This window comes from Anser anser (genome assembly GCF_964211835.1).
Source record: "Anser anser genome assembly, chromosome: 21".
In the NCBI taxonomy this organism is placed as follows: domain Eukaryota; kingdom Metazoa; phylum Chordata; class Aves; order Anseriformes; family Anatidae; genus Anser; species Anser anser.
This window is the reverse complement of record NC_139742.1, coordinates 8830499-8842784: the sequence shown is the minus strand read 5'-3', so window position 1 is coordinate 8842784 and position 12286 is coordinate 8830499. Positions and strand designations below refer to the sequence as shown.

Genomic DNA, 12286 nt, shown 5'->3' with positions numbered 1-12286 from the left:
GCAGGTCACAGAGCTGGGGCTGAATTAAAGCTTTGTGACTTCTTTTTTTTTTTTGTTTTGCACAGAGGAACGTTCTACCAGGGCTATCTCTGCCCAAAATGTGGAGCTGGTGCTCATAAGGAGTGCTTGGAAATCATTCCTCCCTGCAAAATCGGTGAGTTATTTGTCAGCATTGGCAGCTTCTGACAAGGAGGTGAATGTATGCGATGATCCCAAATATCTTCCCTAGAAAGCTCCGTCAGCTGTTTGTTTTAACACCCACCAAAATCCGAGGACACTGCAAGCTGCTTCTCAGGGCTGCAGTTCATAAAGGCTGATGGTTGAAAACACAAACAAAACAGACAAAACACCAAAAATCAAAATGCCCAATCCCTGTATTGCCAAAGATCGATGATTTCTCCATCTGAAAACGTTGGTTGGTGCGTGCAGGAGGGAGCTCTGCAGGGCTCACACTTGTGGTGAGCGAGAAATGCCTCCAGACCCCGTAGTGCTGGGGTGTGGGAGGCAGAAATCCCCATCCCTGAGCTAATCTGGGCAGACCTGTGGTGCTCCTGCGACCACCCAGCTCAGCACTGGAGCTTTGTGCCGGGGAGGATGTGGGAGATTTTCATGGAGCAGCACCAGAAGGGGTTTGGGAGGGGAACGGGGAAGAAATGAAATCTCAAAACTTTGTGCAAGTGAGAAAACGGCCAGGCCAGCTCCGGCCCCTCTCGTCTCTTGCCACCAGGCCCTGAGCCAAGGAGTGGCCCCAGCCCCTGCCTGGCTCTTCTTTGGTTCTGGCCAGGTGTTGGTGCCACCTTAATGAATCCTCGTGGCACCAAGAGAAGCAGAAAATGAGTTTGTGGCCCGTTAAATTAACCACCTGTTTCAACATGTCTCTTGCAGGTTCTTCAGCAGAGCAGGTACGTTGCTCGATGGCCCTTTTCCTTCTCTGCATGGGGTGGGCCCATATCCCCACCTGGTCTGGGCATGGGCAGCTCCCGGGGGGGCACAGCGTCAATCTCAGGGGGGTCCTAGGCACTCTGGGGACAGGACTGGAGACTGACAGCTAAAAATGGCCCGGTCTGCACAGTACCATGGGCCTTGGGAGGTGCCTGCACCTGGTTTCACAGCCCAGTGGCTTAACTGGGGAGAGCTGGGGCTGCTGTGTCCTCACAGGGACTTTTTCTTCTCTCTTTGCAGGATTTGCTGAGTGCTGGACCTGGTAAGGGCATTGCTGTATTGCAAGAGGGCATCGTGGTGGTAGCTGAAGGCGTCACCGAGGCTTGAGCACATGGGGTGGGGAGAGCTCCTGGGAGTGGAGCTTTGGGATCCCAGGCAGTGGGATGGGATGGGACGGGACAGAACAGGATGCCTGGGGTTCTCTTCCTACCCCCCAAAGCCTCACTAGCTGCCAGGTCTCCTCCCTGTGCTCAGCCCCTCGCCCACCAGGGAAGAGCTTCCACCCCATAAATAACTCCCTGCTCCAGACAGAGGAAGAGAGCTTCGCAAACTTGTGCCAGATCTTCCTCCAAAGCAAACCACACAGGCCGTGGTGATGACGGGGGAACATCCTCCCACCCACGTGGGATGCACAGCCCTGGGCACTGCCCTCAGATGGGACTGTTAGTCAGGATGCTTGCTGCAACTTTATTCGTATATTTGTTTATTTTATTTTCCTTCACTTCACACTAACCTGGACAGAGTGCTGGGCCCGCCCTGCCCGTGCTCTGTCTCAAAGAAGAAGGAACAGTTTGTTTTTGTGCTTTTCCTGTTGAAAGGAAAGCCAAGCCTGGCAAAAAGAAACTTGAATCAAACTGTCGGTTTGAAAACACGGTGCAAGAGCACAGAGCTCTCTCTGGGCAGGGAGAGGCAGCTGGCGGCAGAGGTGGGAAAGCATTTTGAAGATAAACACTGTGGTTTTCGTGCAGTTTGGGAAGCTTATTTAATCTGCTGGTGTTTGCAAGACAGCTGGACTTTGGCTGCAAACTCCCGGGGATGGAGGGGTGCTCGGGTCCCAGGTCTTGCAGAAATCCAGTGCAGGACGCCTGTTTGCAAGTGTTTTGCAAGCGTTTTGTGGTCACGGGCATCACTGTTGGACCTGGCAAGGTTCAGTGCTGGCCGGGCATTGCCTGTTGAGAGCCTGTCTGCAATAGCAAAGTTCAAACCTGGGTGCTGGGTTTGGAGTTGGAGCTTTGGCTTGGCTCAGTCCCTCGCTGGCTTGTTTTCGCTCACTGAACTCAGTCATCCATGTAACTTTAGGAGCCAAGACTGTTTGCTGTGGGTGCTGATCCCTTTTGTTTTCTTGCTTTCTGTCCCAAATTCCTGTCTGCTGGTGCCTTTAGATTTGTGGTTCACGGGTTAAGGAACAGCAGACAGCAGGGGGGTTATTGCAGTTTTGCTTTTTCTTAGCAGGGACTAGGCAATGAAACTGCTTTGCGTCTCTCCCAGGTCCCAAAATGGTGGCAGTACAGAATTACCACGGGAACCCAGCGCCGCCAGGCAAGCCGGTGCTGACATTTCAAATTGGGGACGTGATCGAGCTGCTGAGGGGGGACCCGGACTCGCCGTGGTGGGAGGTGAGGGTCCTTTCCTCGGGGAGCTCCCAGCAAGTTTCAGACTGGTGTCATCCGCATTGTCCCTTTGCTTTGTCACCTTTCCTGTACCGCGGGGCTGGGCTGGGTCCATGGGAGCTGCAGAGGGGTCCGTCCCCAGCCCTGCACAGCAGAAGCCTTGCTTTTCTGCCCATCCCCAGCTGGTGACCACCTTCTGTGTTCTGCAGGGGCGGCTGCTGCAGACGAAGAAGTCGGGTTACTTCCCCAGCTCGTCAGTGAAGCCCTGCCCCGTGGACGCGAGGGTATGTGCTGAGCCAGGAGCGCCTGCGGGGGCCATGATCGGGTGGCAGGGGAACTTCTGTTCCACTTTGGGAGGCAAGAGATGCCCCAACAGGGCCTTTGGCTCTCCCCAGTCCATCCCAGACGGGTTTGGGTCCCAATTCCTGCCCTGCAGTGAGCCCATGGTGCCACCTCAGGAGCCTCATATCAGTTACAGTTCAGGAGAACTGCCCTGCGCTATGTTCAGTAGTGCTGTCAGGCACTTCCCTATTAAAAAAAGGCTCAGATAACTCAAAAAATGCAGCGTGCTCGTCACAGCTATTTTGGGCAGGGAGGGTGGGAGAGAAGTGCTTGGCTGTAACACTGCCCTTGCAGTAACGAGCAGTGCTCTCTTTGCAGCCTCCCAACAGCCGGCCGCCATCCCGGGAGATCGACTACACGGCGTACCCATGGTGAGCCCCCCCGAAAGCCAGAAAGACGCGTCGGCTTTGCTTTTTAATTGGTGCTCTGTCACAAACCCACTCTAACACGGAGCTGAGTGCATGTTGGAGATGCTTTGCGTCCCGCCACGGTTGCACTGGTGTCCAGGCATTGAAACCCACAGTGCCTGTGGGGATTTCATCACTGATGGAGAGGAACAGAGTCAAAAGGAGAGATTCTTCTGGTCTCTCTTCCCATTCATGTTTTTTTCTGAACCCAGAAAATGATTTAGGGAGGGAAGAAGAAATTCCCACCTTGGCGCAGGAGAGGTTGTGCTTCCCTTTCCTCCTGCTCCTTCCTGCTGGCTCCATCCAGGGTTTCAAGTTCATGAGTCAAAATTAGCATGAGTTTAAATTATCCCCAGCTCCTGCTGAAGCCTCCTTCACCTGGAGAACAATTCCCAAGCAGTGGGATTTTCTAGGTGCCCTGGGAACAGGAGGGAATTCAAATGGCATCGCTCCTTGCTCTGTTCAGTGGTAGCTTCTTATTATCTCTGGGCACTTCTGTTTGTGCTTGTGGAGATTCGGATGAGACGCCTTTTTCTACTTGCCCAACCTTCACACCTTTAAAAGACATTCACACCTTTAAAAGAGATGCACCCTTTTGCCTAAAACATGCCGTTGCTCGAAGGAAGCAGTATCCCGGGAGGCGATTCGCTTTGGAAGCAGAGTGCTGCGCGGGGCATCGCGGGGGCTATGCGGGGGCTTCCTGGGGTGCTTAGCATGGGTCTCAGCACCTCGGGCTCAGGTTCGCAGGGAACATGGAGCGGCAGCAGACGGACAACCTGCTGAAGGCCCACGTCAGCGGCACCTACCTGATCCGGGAGCGGCCGGCCGAGGCCGAGCGGTTCGCCATCAGCATTAAGTGAGTGCGGCCTACCAGGGCGGACGGGGCCGGAGCGCGAGCGTGCGTTTTCTTGAACGTCTTTGCATCCTGTCGCAGGTTCAATGAGGAAGTGAAGCACATCAAGGTGGTGGAGAAGGACAACTGGATTCACATCACGGAAGCCAAGAAGTTCGAAAGCCTGCTGGTATGTCCTTGAAGCCCCTTCAGCCGTGCGGCAGGCTGCTGCCAGTCGTGCAGAGCATCGCCCGGCCAAGTGCCCCCGTCCTTTGCAGGAGCTGGTCGAGTACTACCAGAGCCACTCGCTGAAGGAGAGCTTCAAACAGCTGGACACAACGCTAAAATACCCGTATAAATCCCGGGAACGCTCTACCTCCAGGACCTTCACCCGCTCTCCAGGTAAGACTCGACTTCCCCGGCAGGCATCGTCGTGCTCCTGGTGTAATTCCTCGTGGGCATGGTCTGAGCAAGGGGGTTATGGCTGCAGCCTCCCAGACAGTGTTTTAGCTGCTTTTCCCCTCGTGGTTTCCCACACCAGGGATTTTTGGCACCGTTTGGTGCAGCGTGAGTGCACTGGGTCCTGCCGGGCTCTCTTGCCTGTCGTTGTCGGCAGCAGCAAGAGCGGGATGTGTTGCGGCGTGCGTGCGTTTTGGTGGCTCTGGTTTCACTGTCAGTTGTGGTTTGAGTCCCAGGGGGACTCCTTTAGTGGAACTGGTGGGAGAAACAGCAAGTCTGCCAACCAAAGAAGCATCAAAGTAAATGGAAAGCAAAATTTGCGTTATTGCAGAATGTTCTGTGTGAAGGCCTGAGAGCAGATACTACTTCATGGGGAAAAATGTATTCTTTTAAAACTTTTTCCATGATATATTTTAAAAAGAATATCAATGGAAAATAGTTTTAAAACGTTGATTAAACATCTTTTCCAATCAAATACACCCCTAGGCTGAGGGCTGTGGCCAGACCTGCCACCAGCTGTCTCAGCTCCAAGCCCATGCTCGAGACCTGCTGCATGCTTTGCCCCGTATCTCTCCGTCAGCTTTTACAGCATTGTGCATTACGATTTTTTTTTTCAATTTCCCTTTTAATGCGTGCTCTGCATCTTTCTGTTTCTCTCTAACCTCTTTGCAGCCTCCTGCGCTTCCTACAACTTTTCTTTTCTCAGTCCTCAGGGCCTCAACTTTTCTTCTCAGAGCTCCTCCAGTCCCTTCTGGTCAGGTACCAGCGCCTCTCCCCGCGGAGAGACCTGCAGCATCCCCAGCTTGAAAGCCATCGCAGCGCGACCTGCCTGGTCCCTGCAGTCCCTCTGCCGCCCCTCCAGCCACCCGCAGGCAGTTGAGGGGGTCCCCAGCACTGCCCTGCCAGGGGCACAGCCTGGAAACAAGTTAATTAACCAAGGTTTTGCTGGAAGCAAAATGCGCTCCCCCTCTCCCCAAAATTAAAGCAGGGAGAAGATGGAGTTGTTGCTAATGAGAAAGGGGACTTAAATTAATGAAAAACAACTCTGGCGCATTGGGATCTCATGATGTACTTCAAGCTCGACCTGCTTATCCTGTGTGTTTCACCGAATGAGCATCGGCATCACACCATCTTTCAGCCTGGTTTTCCTTGCTATGCAAGGAGAACACCTCAGTGTCCAGCAGCTTTTGAGCTCTGGGATCTCAGCCTGCTCAGGAGCTTCGTGCCAAGAAGATGGGGAACCTGGGCTGTCAAATGTTCTGTGGCTCAAGCTCCCTGCAGAGAGTGCAGTGGAGCTCTGGCCTTAAATGCATTACAGACCAGTGTCTTCCTCCAATTTTATCAGGGATCAGAGCAAAAACATGTCCTCTTTATGCTTTTACCTTTCAGCATTTTCTTTAGGCTAGGCAGGGAAAAACATCTGCAGAGCCAGATGTGCTTTCCTTAATGCTGTGTTTGGGAAGAACACAACTTTTCAAGGTATTAAAACATAACCGGGGATTTGCGATGCTTAAACTGCATAAAAAGTAATGCAGAAGTGAATCTTTGCAGAAATGGGCTCTGAGCAAGCTCCTGATGAAAGAGTTCAAAGCTGTCATTACTCTTCGTTCTCCAGCCTGGCAGGGATGAACGAGCCCTCCAGTGATTGCACATTGTGTGTCTGGATTGTCTCCATCGCCATCCTCATCTCTGTGCATCCCGAGAGCTGAAAATCTGGGCAAAGCTTTTCCTCCAACTTAGTTCAACCTTGGTTTGCAAACTTTTTAAAATTTTAATTAACTCTGGAAAATCCTGGGACAAAAAGGGCTGCTTCACCGACACCTTATGTACCTTCAGGGTGGTTTTTTGTTTTCTTTTCTTTTTGCAAACTCCCCAGAATGTGCATTATTTCCCTCCTCTGCTTGCCCTGCAGTGATGGGACCCATCCTGTCCCTCCCACCCTTACCCTCCAGCCTTCCTTGCCCCTGCCCAGGTGCCAGGGCAGGGAAGCCAAGCGCTGCCCCTGCCCTTCCCCGCTCCCCTGCTGTTCCTCTGTGCACAGGGCTCCAGCTCTCCTCCCCTCTGCCCCACGTTTCCTTGCCTGAAGCAATGGAGATCCTCACTCAGCATCTCCAGGAGATCCCAATAACTCAGTTTTTTGAAGTGGTTCAAACACCAGCTGACTTGTCAAATCTCCTTCTGACAGGGTGGTCCCATCAGGTGTGGGGAGCTGTGCGGCACCCAGACCTGGTGTACGTGGTGGAAAAGGATTTTTCCATGGTTTCATCATTAATAATTATATATTCCTATGCAATCTTTCCTTATGCCTCCTCCTTCCCTTCTCAGAAATGCCCCTTGCCCTAGCAGTCCCCACCAAGGGGTCCCAGCCCCTCGTGGGCAGCCAGAGGGGGCTGTCCTTGCTCAGACCTTGGGGCTCTACAGCCCCAGCAGGATTCACTTCACCCCTGACCTCCCCAGTCTGACCAGTTCAGGTGAGACCAGAGCTGATCCGGGTTGTGGCGCTACAACGGGAGCCAGTGCCGCGATGGAAAACCCAGGTTGAACCCCACCAAGCTTTCCCCAGGCTTCAGCTGCTCGGTGGGGCTGCTGCTGACGTTTCGCTCTGTCCCCTCGCAGTGTTCACCCCTCGGGTCATAGGGACGGCGGTGGCGCGCTACAACTTCGCGGCGCGGGACATGCGGGAGCTGTCGCTGCGAGAGGGCGACGTGGTGAAGATCTACAGCAGGATCGGCGGCGACCAGGGCTGGTGGAAGGGGGAGACCAATGGAAGAGTAAGCGCAGCTGGTGTCCCGTCCCTTTTCCCACTGCGTGGTCCGGGGGATGTCCGAATCTGCCTGCTTGGGGGGAATTAATGCAGGAGTGGTTCTGCGAGTGAAAGGCTCAGCAGCCTGGGGAAAGGCTGCAGGTTTGCACTGGTGTCCCACAGGGATCACAGCACCGGGGACACGTTCCTGATGTCTTTATTGCAGCCACGTGTCCAAGGGAACGTACAGCTGCTAGGTGTGGGTCACTGTGCAAGCTTTGGGAATGGCTGCACCACCTGCCCATCACCACTAAACATCAGGGGGTCTGACGTAGGGATAGGGCTGTGTCCAGCACCGTGCAAAAAACTCTTTGGGAACACCGCACGGTGGCAGGGGAACAGTCCTGGAGATGGGACAGGAGCCTCCCGACTCCCCAGCTCACCTCTCCGTCTCCCCCGCAGGTTGGCTGGTTCCCCTCAACGTACGTGGAAGAGGAAGGGGTGCAATGATTGCGGGGATGTCTGCTGGAAAGTCGTCGAGCGCCCAGAGCGAGCCGCCGCAGCCCGTGCACGGTTGTCCCGGCACCCAGGCTCCACGCGCGGCGCGATGGGACTCCTGCCAGGACTGCCGAGAGCGTCGCCGCTCTTCGCAGACTCTTTAGCGATCAGTTCCTCTGTACAGTGTGTGTGCGTGTGTGTGTGCGGGCCTGGGGGCGCCGCTGGCCCTGGCCGTGCGACGTGTATAGAAGATGGGTGGTCTGTGGGGTAACGCGCGCGTAGCAGCTGCAGAAGTCCCGGGAAAGCCGCACGCCCCTGCATGGACGGAGCTGAGAGACTCTGTGCGCTTGTCCCGTCCCCCCCCCCTCCCCGGGATGGTGTCCAGACCTGTTTTCCTAAAAGTGTTTTAAAGCCCACCGTGGTGGCGGTGGGAGGAGAAGCCGAAGGCCTGGGCTGGTGCCCGGGGGTGCAGAGGTGGGTGCGCGGGGGGCTGGGGCGAAGGGGGCAGCTCGGCTGTCCTGCCCTACACTGCCTCGGTGCTGCACGCCAGGATGGCACCCGAGGGAGTGGAGCAGGGACACCCTGCTCAGGACGAGGAGCGGCTGCTGTTCGTCTCTGGAGGATGCCAGCTGTGAACCAAGGAGCGCGGCCGAACCTCAGGCGTAGGCTGGGAGCGGACCTTCAGGTCAGAGCAGGAGGGCAGAGCGCCTTGCGGGCTGCCCAAGCCCCTTTGTGCACAGCTCCCTCAGCGCCCCCCCCCGCCTTGCTGAGGGTGGAGGGGGCAGCCCGGGATACTGAGCGGCTCCCAGGAGGGCTCGGCACGTTGCAGGACTGGAGACATGCCTTGCCACGCAATAGTTTTGGAGGCCACCGGGCGAGCAGGGGCACCCCTACAAGGTCAATTTTCCTGGCAGCCATTTCAAGTCCCACCTCACTGAGCTCACGGGGCGAACCCACATGAGTAAGGGCTACAGTTCCCGAGTCGTGATTTATCTCAACTAGTCCCGAAAGCATCTCTTCTTTCCCAGCTGTGTGCACTTTTGGGGGTCGTGAGCATCGCCCCCTCTCTTCCTCCCACAGGCTGTTACTGCTGCTGCTGCTAAGGGAAAGGTCCGTCTGTCTGTGCATTGCCACTTTGTCCCAAGTCCCGTCCATCCGAGTTTGTTCTTCCCATTTCGCAGCCCCCGTAGCCGATAGGCAGTGCTGCTGGGTGGAGATCCAGGCCAACATCTTCTGCCGGGCACTGGCTTTGCCATCCAGCTCCAGCATTTCCATCCGAAATGCTCCGTTTTGAACAAATCCTTGTGTGTGTGCGTGTGTGTGTGTGCAACAAGGAACAACTTCCCTGTCTCCTATTTCTGAGCTCCGAGAAATGCCCTCCCATCTCTCTGAATAAGGGGCATTTTGAGCTGGTGCTTCCATGCCCCGAAGCTGGCCCCCTGGCACTTGGGGTGGTCTCGCTGTGGGCATCGTGCTAGCACGGGTCTGGGGGTGCTGGGGGGTGCTGGCATTGCGTGGCTCTGCGGTGCTGGTACAGCCCCGACACCCAGCACCACGCTGCATCCGAGTCAAACGGAGCAGCAGTGCCCTGCTCAGGGTATTACATGGGAGAGTCTGGGGCTGAAAAGGGAAATGTATGAACTGGGGGACAAACTTTGTGGCTCGGCGAGAAGCCCGGAGCCAGGCCGGTTTGCTCCCCGGTGCTCCTGGATAGGGCCAGGAGCGGAAGGGCTGCGTGGGGAGCGGGGCGGGTGTCCTTCGGGCAGGGACCAGCCGGGCTCGTGGCTTTTACCAAGGTACTGTTCGGTGCTAACCTCTCCCAGGCCAGCTCATCGGTGCTCAGCTCGGGGTATGTCCAAGGGGTCCTGTTTGTGAAAGGAGCTGAATGGGCCGTGCTCTGCAAGGAAACTTTTGGGGTGCAGCAAGGAAGGAGCAGGCAAAGCCCTGCTCCTCTCATTTGAACGGCCGATTTCGGTCGTTTTGGCATAACCAAGGGCGTTTTTAAGGCGAGTGAGATGCACGCACACACACACCAGAGATAAAATGACTGCTGATGTTCTGCCTCAGACACAGCTAAAGCCTTACGCCACCCCCCCAAGCCCAGAAGCCGTGCTCCCCACGCCGGCGGTGGGCGCATCCCCTGCCACGGGGGCTGCGGTGCTGCTCCCGTGCCCCCCAGCCCAGCCCCGAGCCCCCTCCTCCAGCCAGGTCTCCCTCTCGTGTTTACTGTTGTAAGAAACTTGTTCAAAAGATTGTCTCGTTTGTAAGTAATTCTTCAGCCATTTTGCCACGGTATATATCTGTGAATAAGAAGGGAAATGTTTTTTTATGACGGTGAGAAAATTGTATATATATTTTAGTTCATCACGGAACATTCAGAGTTGCAATGGGATACGTTGGAAAATAATATGTAAATTCCTTGGGTTTTTCCTTTGCACTGCACTAACTGAGGTTAGAAGGGGCTCGGGTGGAGGGGATTTAAAGATCAAACTGTTTGTTTATGGAATAGTTTATAGCTGGGAATTTGGAAATCATTTGGAGTAGCTTGTAATGCTGGAATAGAAACTTTAGCTGCTACTTAGAAACCCTTTTGCATGTGGTTTTTCCAGACCTTTTTAAGTTACAATACATCAAAGTAAATCCCACAACAAAAAAAAAATAAAGTGTAATTTTGCTGATATATATATATATATATTTTTTTTTTTTACCAGCCATGTACTGCCCATAAACCTGCGTCCCTTGCTGGGCGAGCGGGCTGGGTCTTGTGGGGGGCTTCTTGTCCCTAAAGCCCTTTAATGCCGCAGGGAGGGGGCGTTTGGCCAGTCCGGGAGACGGATGCTCATGGGGTTGAAGCCTTTCTGATGGTCAGCGCTCAGACCCCTTCCAAAACCCAGCCCCTGCGGTGTCAGACCCGGCTCTTGCCAGCGAGGCACGGCTGCAGCAGCCCCCTGGGACGCCTGCTGCCCTCCCCTCGGGCCTTCACCCGCTGCCCCCGCAGCTGTTCCCGGTGCAGTTGTCCCGGATTCCTGCCCCCTTGCCTGGGGCTTTCCTCTCCCCGCGATTTTCAGGGCTTTTATTCACTTCTGAGTATCGTGTTCCGCAATCCCACCTGGCCCTACACACAGCGGCGTTTTCCAGGGCAATAAAAAATAAAAGGAGAGAAATCACCCAGTGGCTTGTGATGAACTGCCTGAGGCATTTTTGGAAGAAAGGGAAGGTCTCACCCCAGAGATGCCCCTGTGAGCTGCCGTAGCGTTTAATTTATAACAACATTTATTGTTTTCCGCTCTTGGAGACCCCACTGCTCTGTTCTATTTGCTTGGACTTTCACGGGGTCAGCTGAAAGCTGTAGAGCTGAGCAGGGGGGTTTACTTGTAGAAGGAGGATGTTAGCGGGGTGCTAACTTGTGGGTGCTGGTTTGGAAAGATGCTGCTGAGCCAGAGCTCCAACCTCGGTGGTGGTGACAACCCCTGCCTGCCACAAACCCCTTCCCTGTCATTGCTGTTCAGCCTCGGGAAGGCTCCCCAACACACACGGCGTGTGAAATAGCAATTTTGGGTACCCGACCTCCCTGCCAGCGATGGGCATCGGCTCAGCCCTGCGCAGGTCGGGCACCGCCGGGGGACACCCACAGCGCTGGAGCCTGGAACTGGCTGCAAGAGCAGGTAAATGCAGAAATCTGCTTCCATGCAAGGTCCTCCTGGCTCCGGGGACATCGCTGCCACCCCAGGGGTGTCCCCACTCCTTGGTGGCAGCTGGTGACATTTAACCCACCGGGGGTGGTTGGAGCAGCCTCGGCCAGGTGGGTGCTGTGACAGCCGGCTCTGCTCGGCTCTATCTAACCCCCCCGGGGTCTGCACAGAGGGGATAAATGGGGCATTTATTCCCTGTGCCCAGCCCAGCCAGGCGCTGTAACCAGACCAGGAGCAGCCTTCCCAAGGGCATTAACAGGAGGATAAATCAGCCCCCAGCCACGGCTGGCAGCTGGCTCCAGCCCTGCGCAGCCCCTTGTCTGCTTGCACCCTGGAGGGAGGAGGAGGTTGCACCAGACACAAGTTTTATTTTATTTTATCTTTTTTGTTTTTTTTTTTTCAGCAATAACAGCTGCTGACATAATCTTCCCCCGCTAGCTGGGCTCACCGGGGCTCTGAGCAAACACGGCGCCGGGGGGTGGTTGCATTTGCTGGCTGCCCTCTGCAAACAGCCGCTCCCGTTCCGTGCCGCGGCCCCCAGCACGCCCCATGGCCCCGGTGGCCTGTGGCTGGCCAGCGTGCGGCCACCTCCCTCCACCGCCCCGCTGCTCCCTGCCACGGGCAGCCTTGGGCACCAGAACAGTGGCTGGGACCCCAGAGCAAGGATCCTAACAGCTCGGGGTGGGGAAACTGAGGCAGGGGGTGGCGAGGTCAGAGCTCGGCAAAGCTACGGACTGTGCCGGGTCGAGGGTGCTTCCCAC

General features: G+C 55.5%; 1 protein-coding gene across 2 annotated transcripts in view; it reads left to right on the top strand.

Annotated features, from left to right (window-relative positions):
• Nucleotides 1-10513, top strand: part of VAV2 (vav guanine nucleotide exchange factor 2) — a 126603-nt gene extending 116090 nt beyond the window's left edge. The window contains exons 17-28 of one of the 2 annotated variants that reach the window (XM_083807753.1): nt 66-154; nt 886-902; nt 1183-1204; nt 2431-2558; nt 2762-2836; nt 3213-3265; nt 4041-4157; nt 4236-4323; nt 4412-4535; nt 5265-5351; nt 7209-7363; nt 7798-10513. In XM_083807753.1, coding sequence (XP_083663879.1) covers nt 66-154; nt 886-902; nt 1183-1204; nt 2431-2558; nt 2762-2836; nt 3213-3265; nt 4041-4157; nt 4236-4323; nt 4412-4535; nt 5265-5351; nt 7209-7363; nt 7798-7845 — 1003 coding nt within the window. In that variant the 3' untranslated portion in view covers nt 7846-10513. The remainder of the gene's footprint in view (nt 1-65; nt 155-885; nt 903-1182; nt 1205-2430; nt 2559-2761; nt 2837-3212; nt 3266-4040; nt 4158-4235; nt 4324-4411; nt 4536-5264; nt 5352-7208; nt 7364-7797) is intronic. The other variant, XM_083807752.1, reaches the window with a different exon arrangement.
• The last annotated feature ends 1773 nt before the right edge of the window (nt 10514-12286 follow it).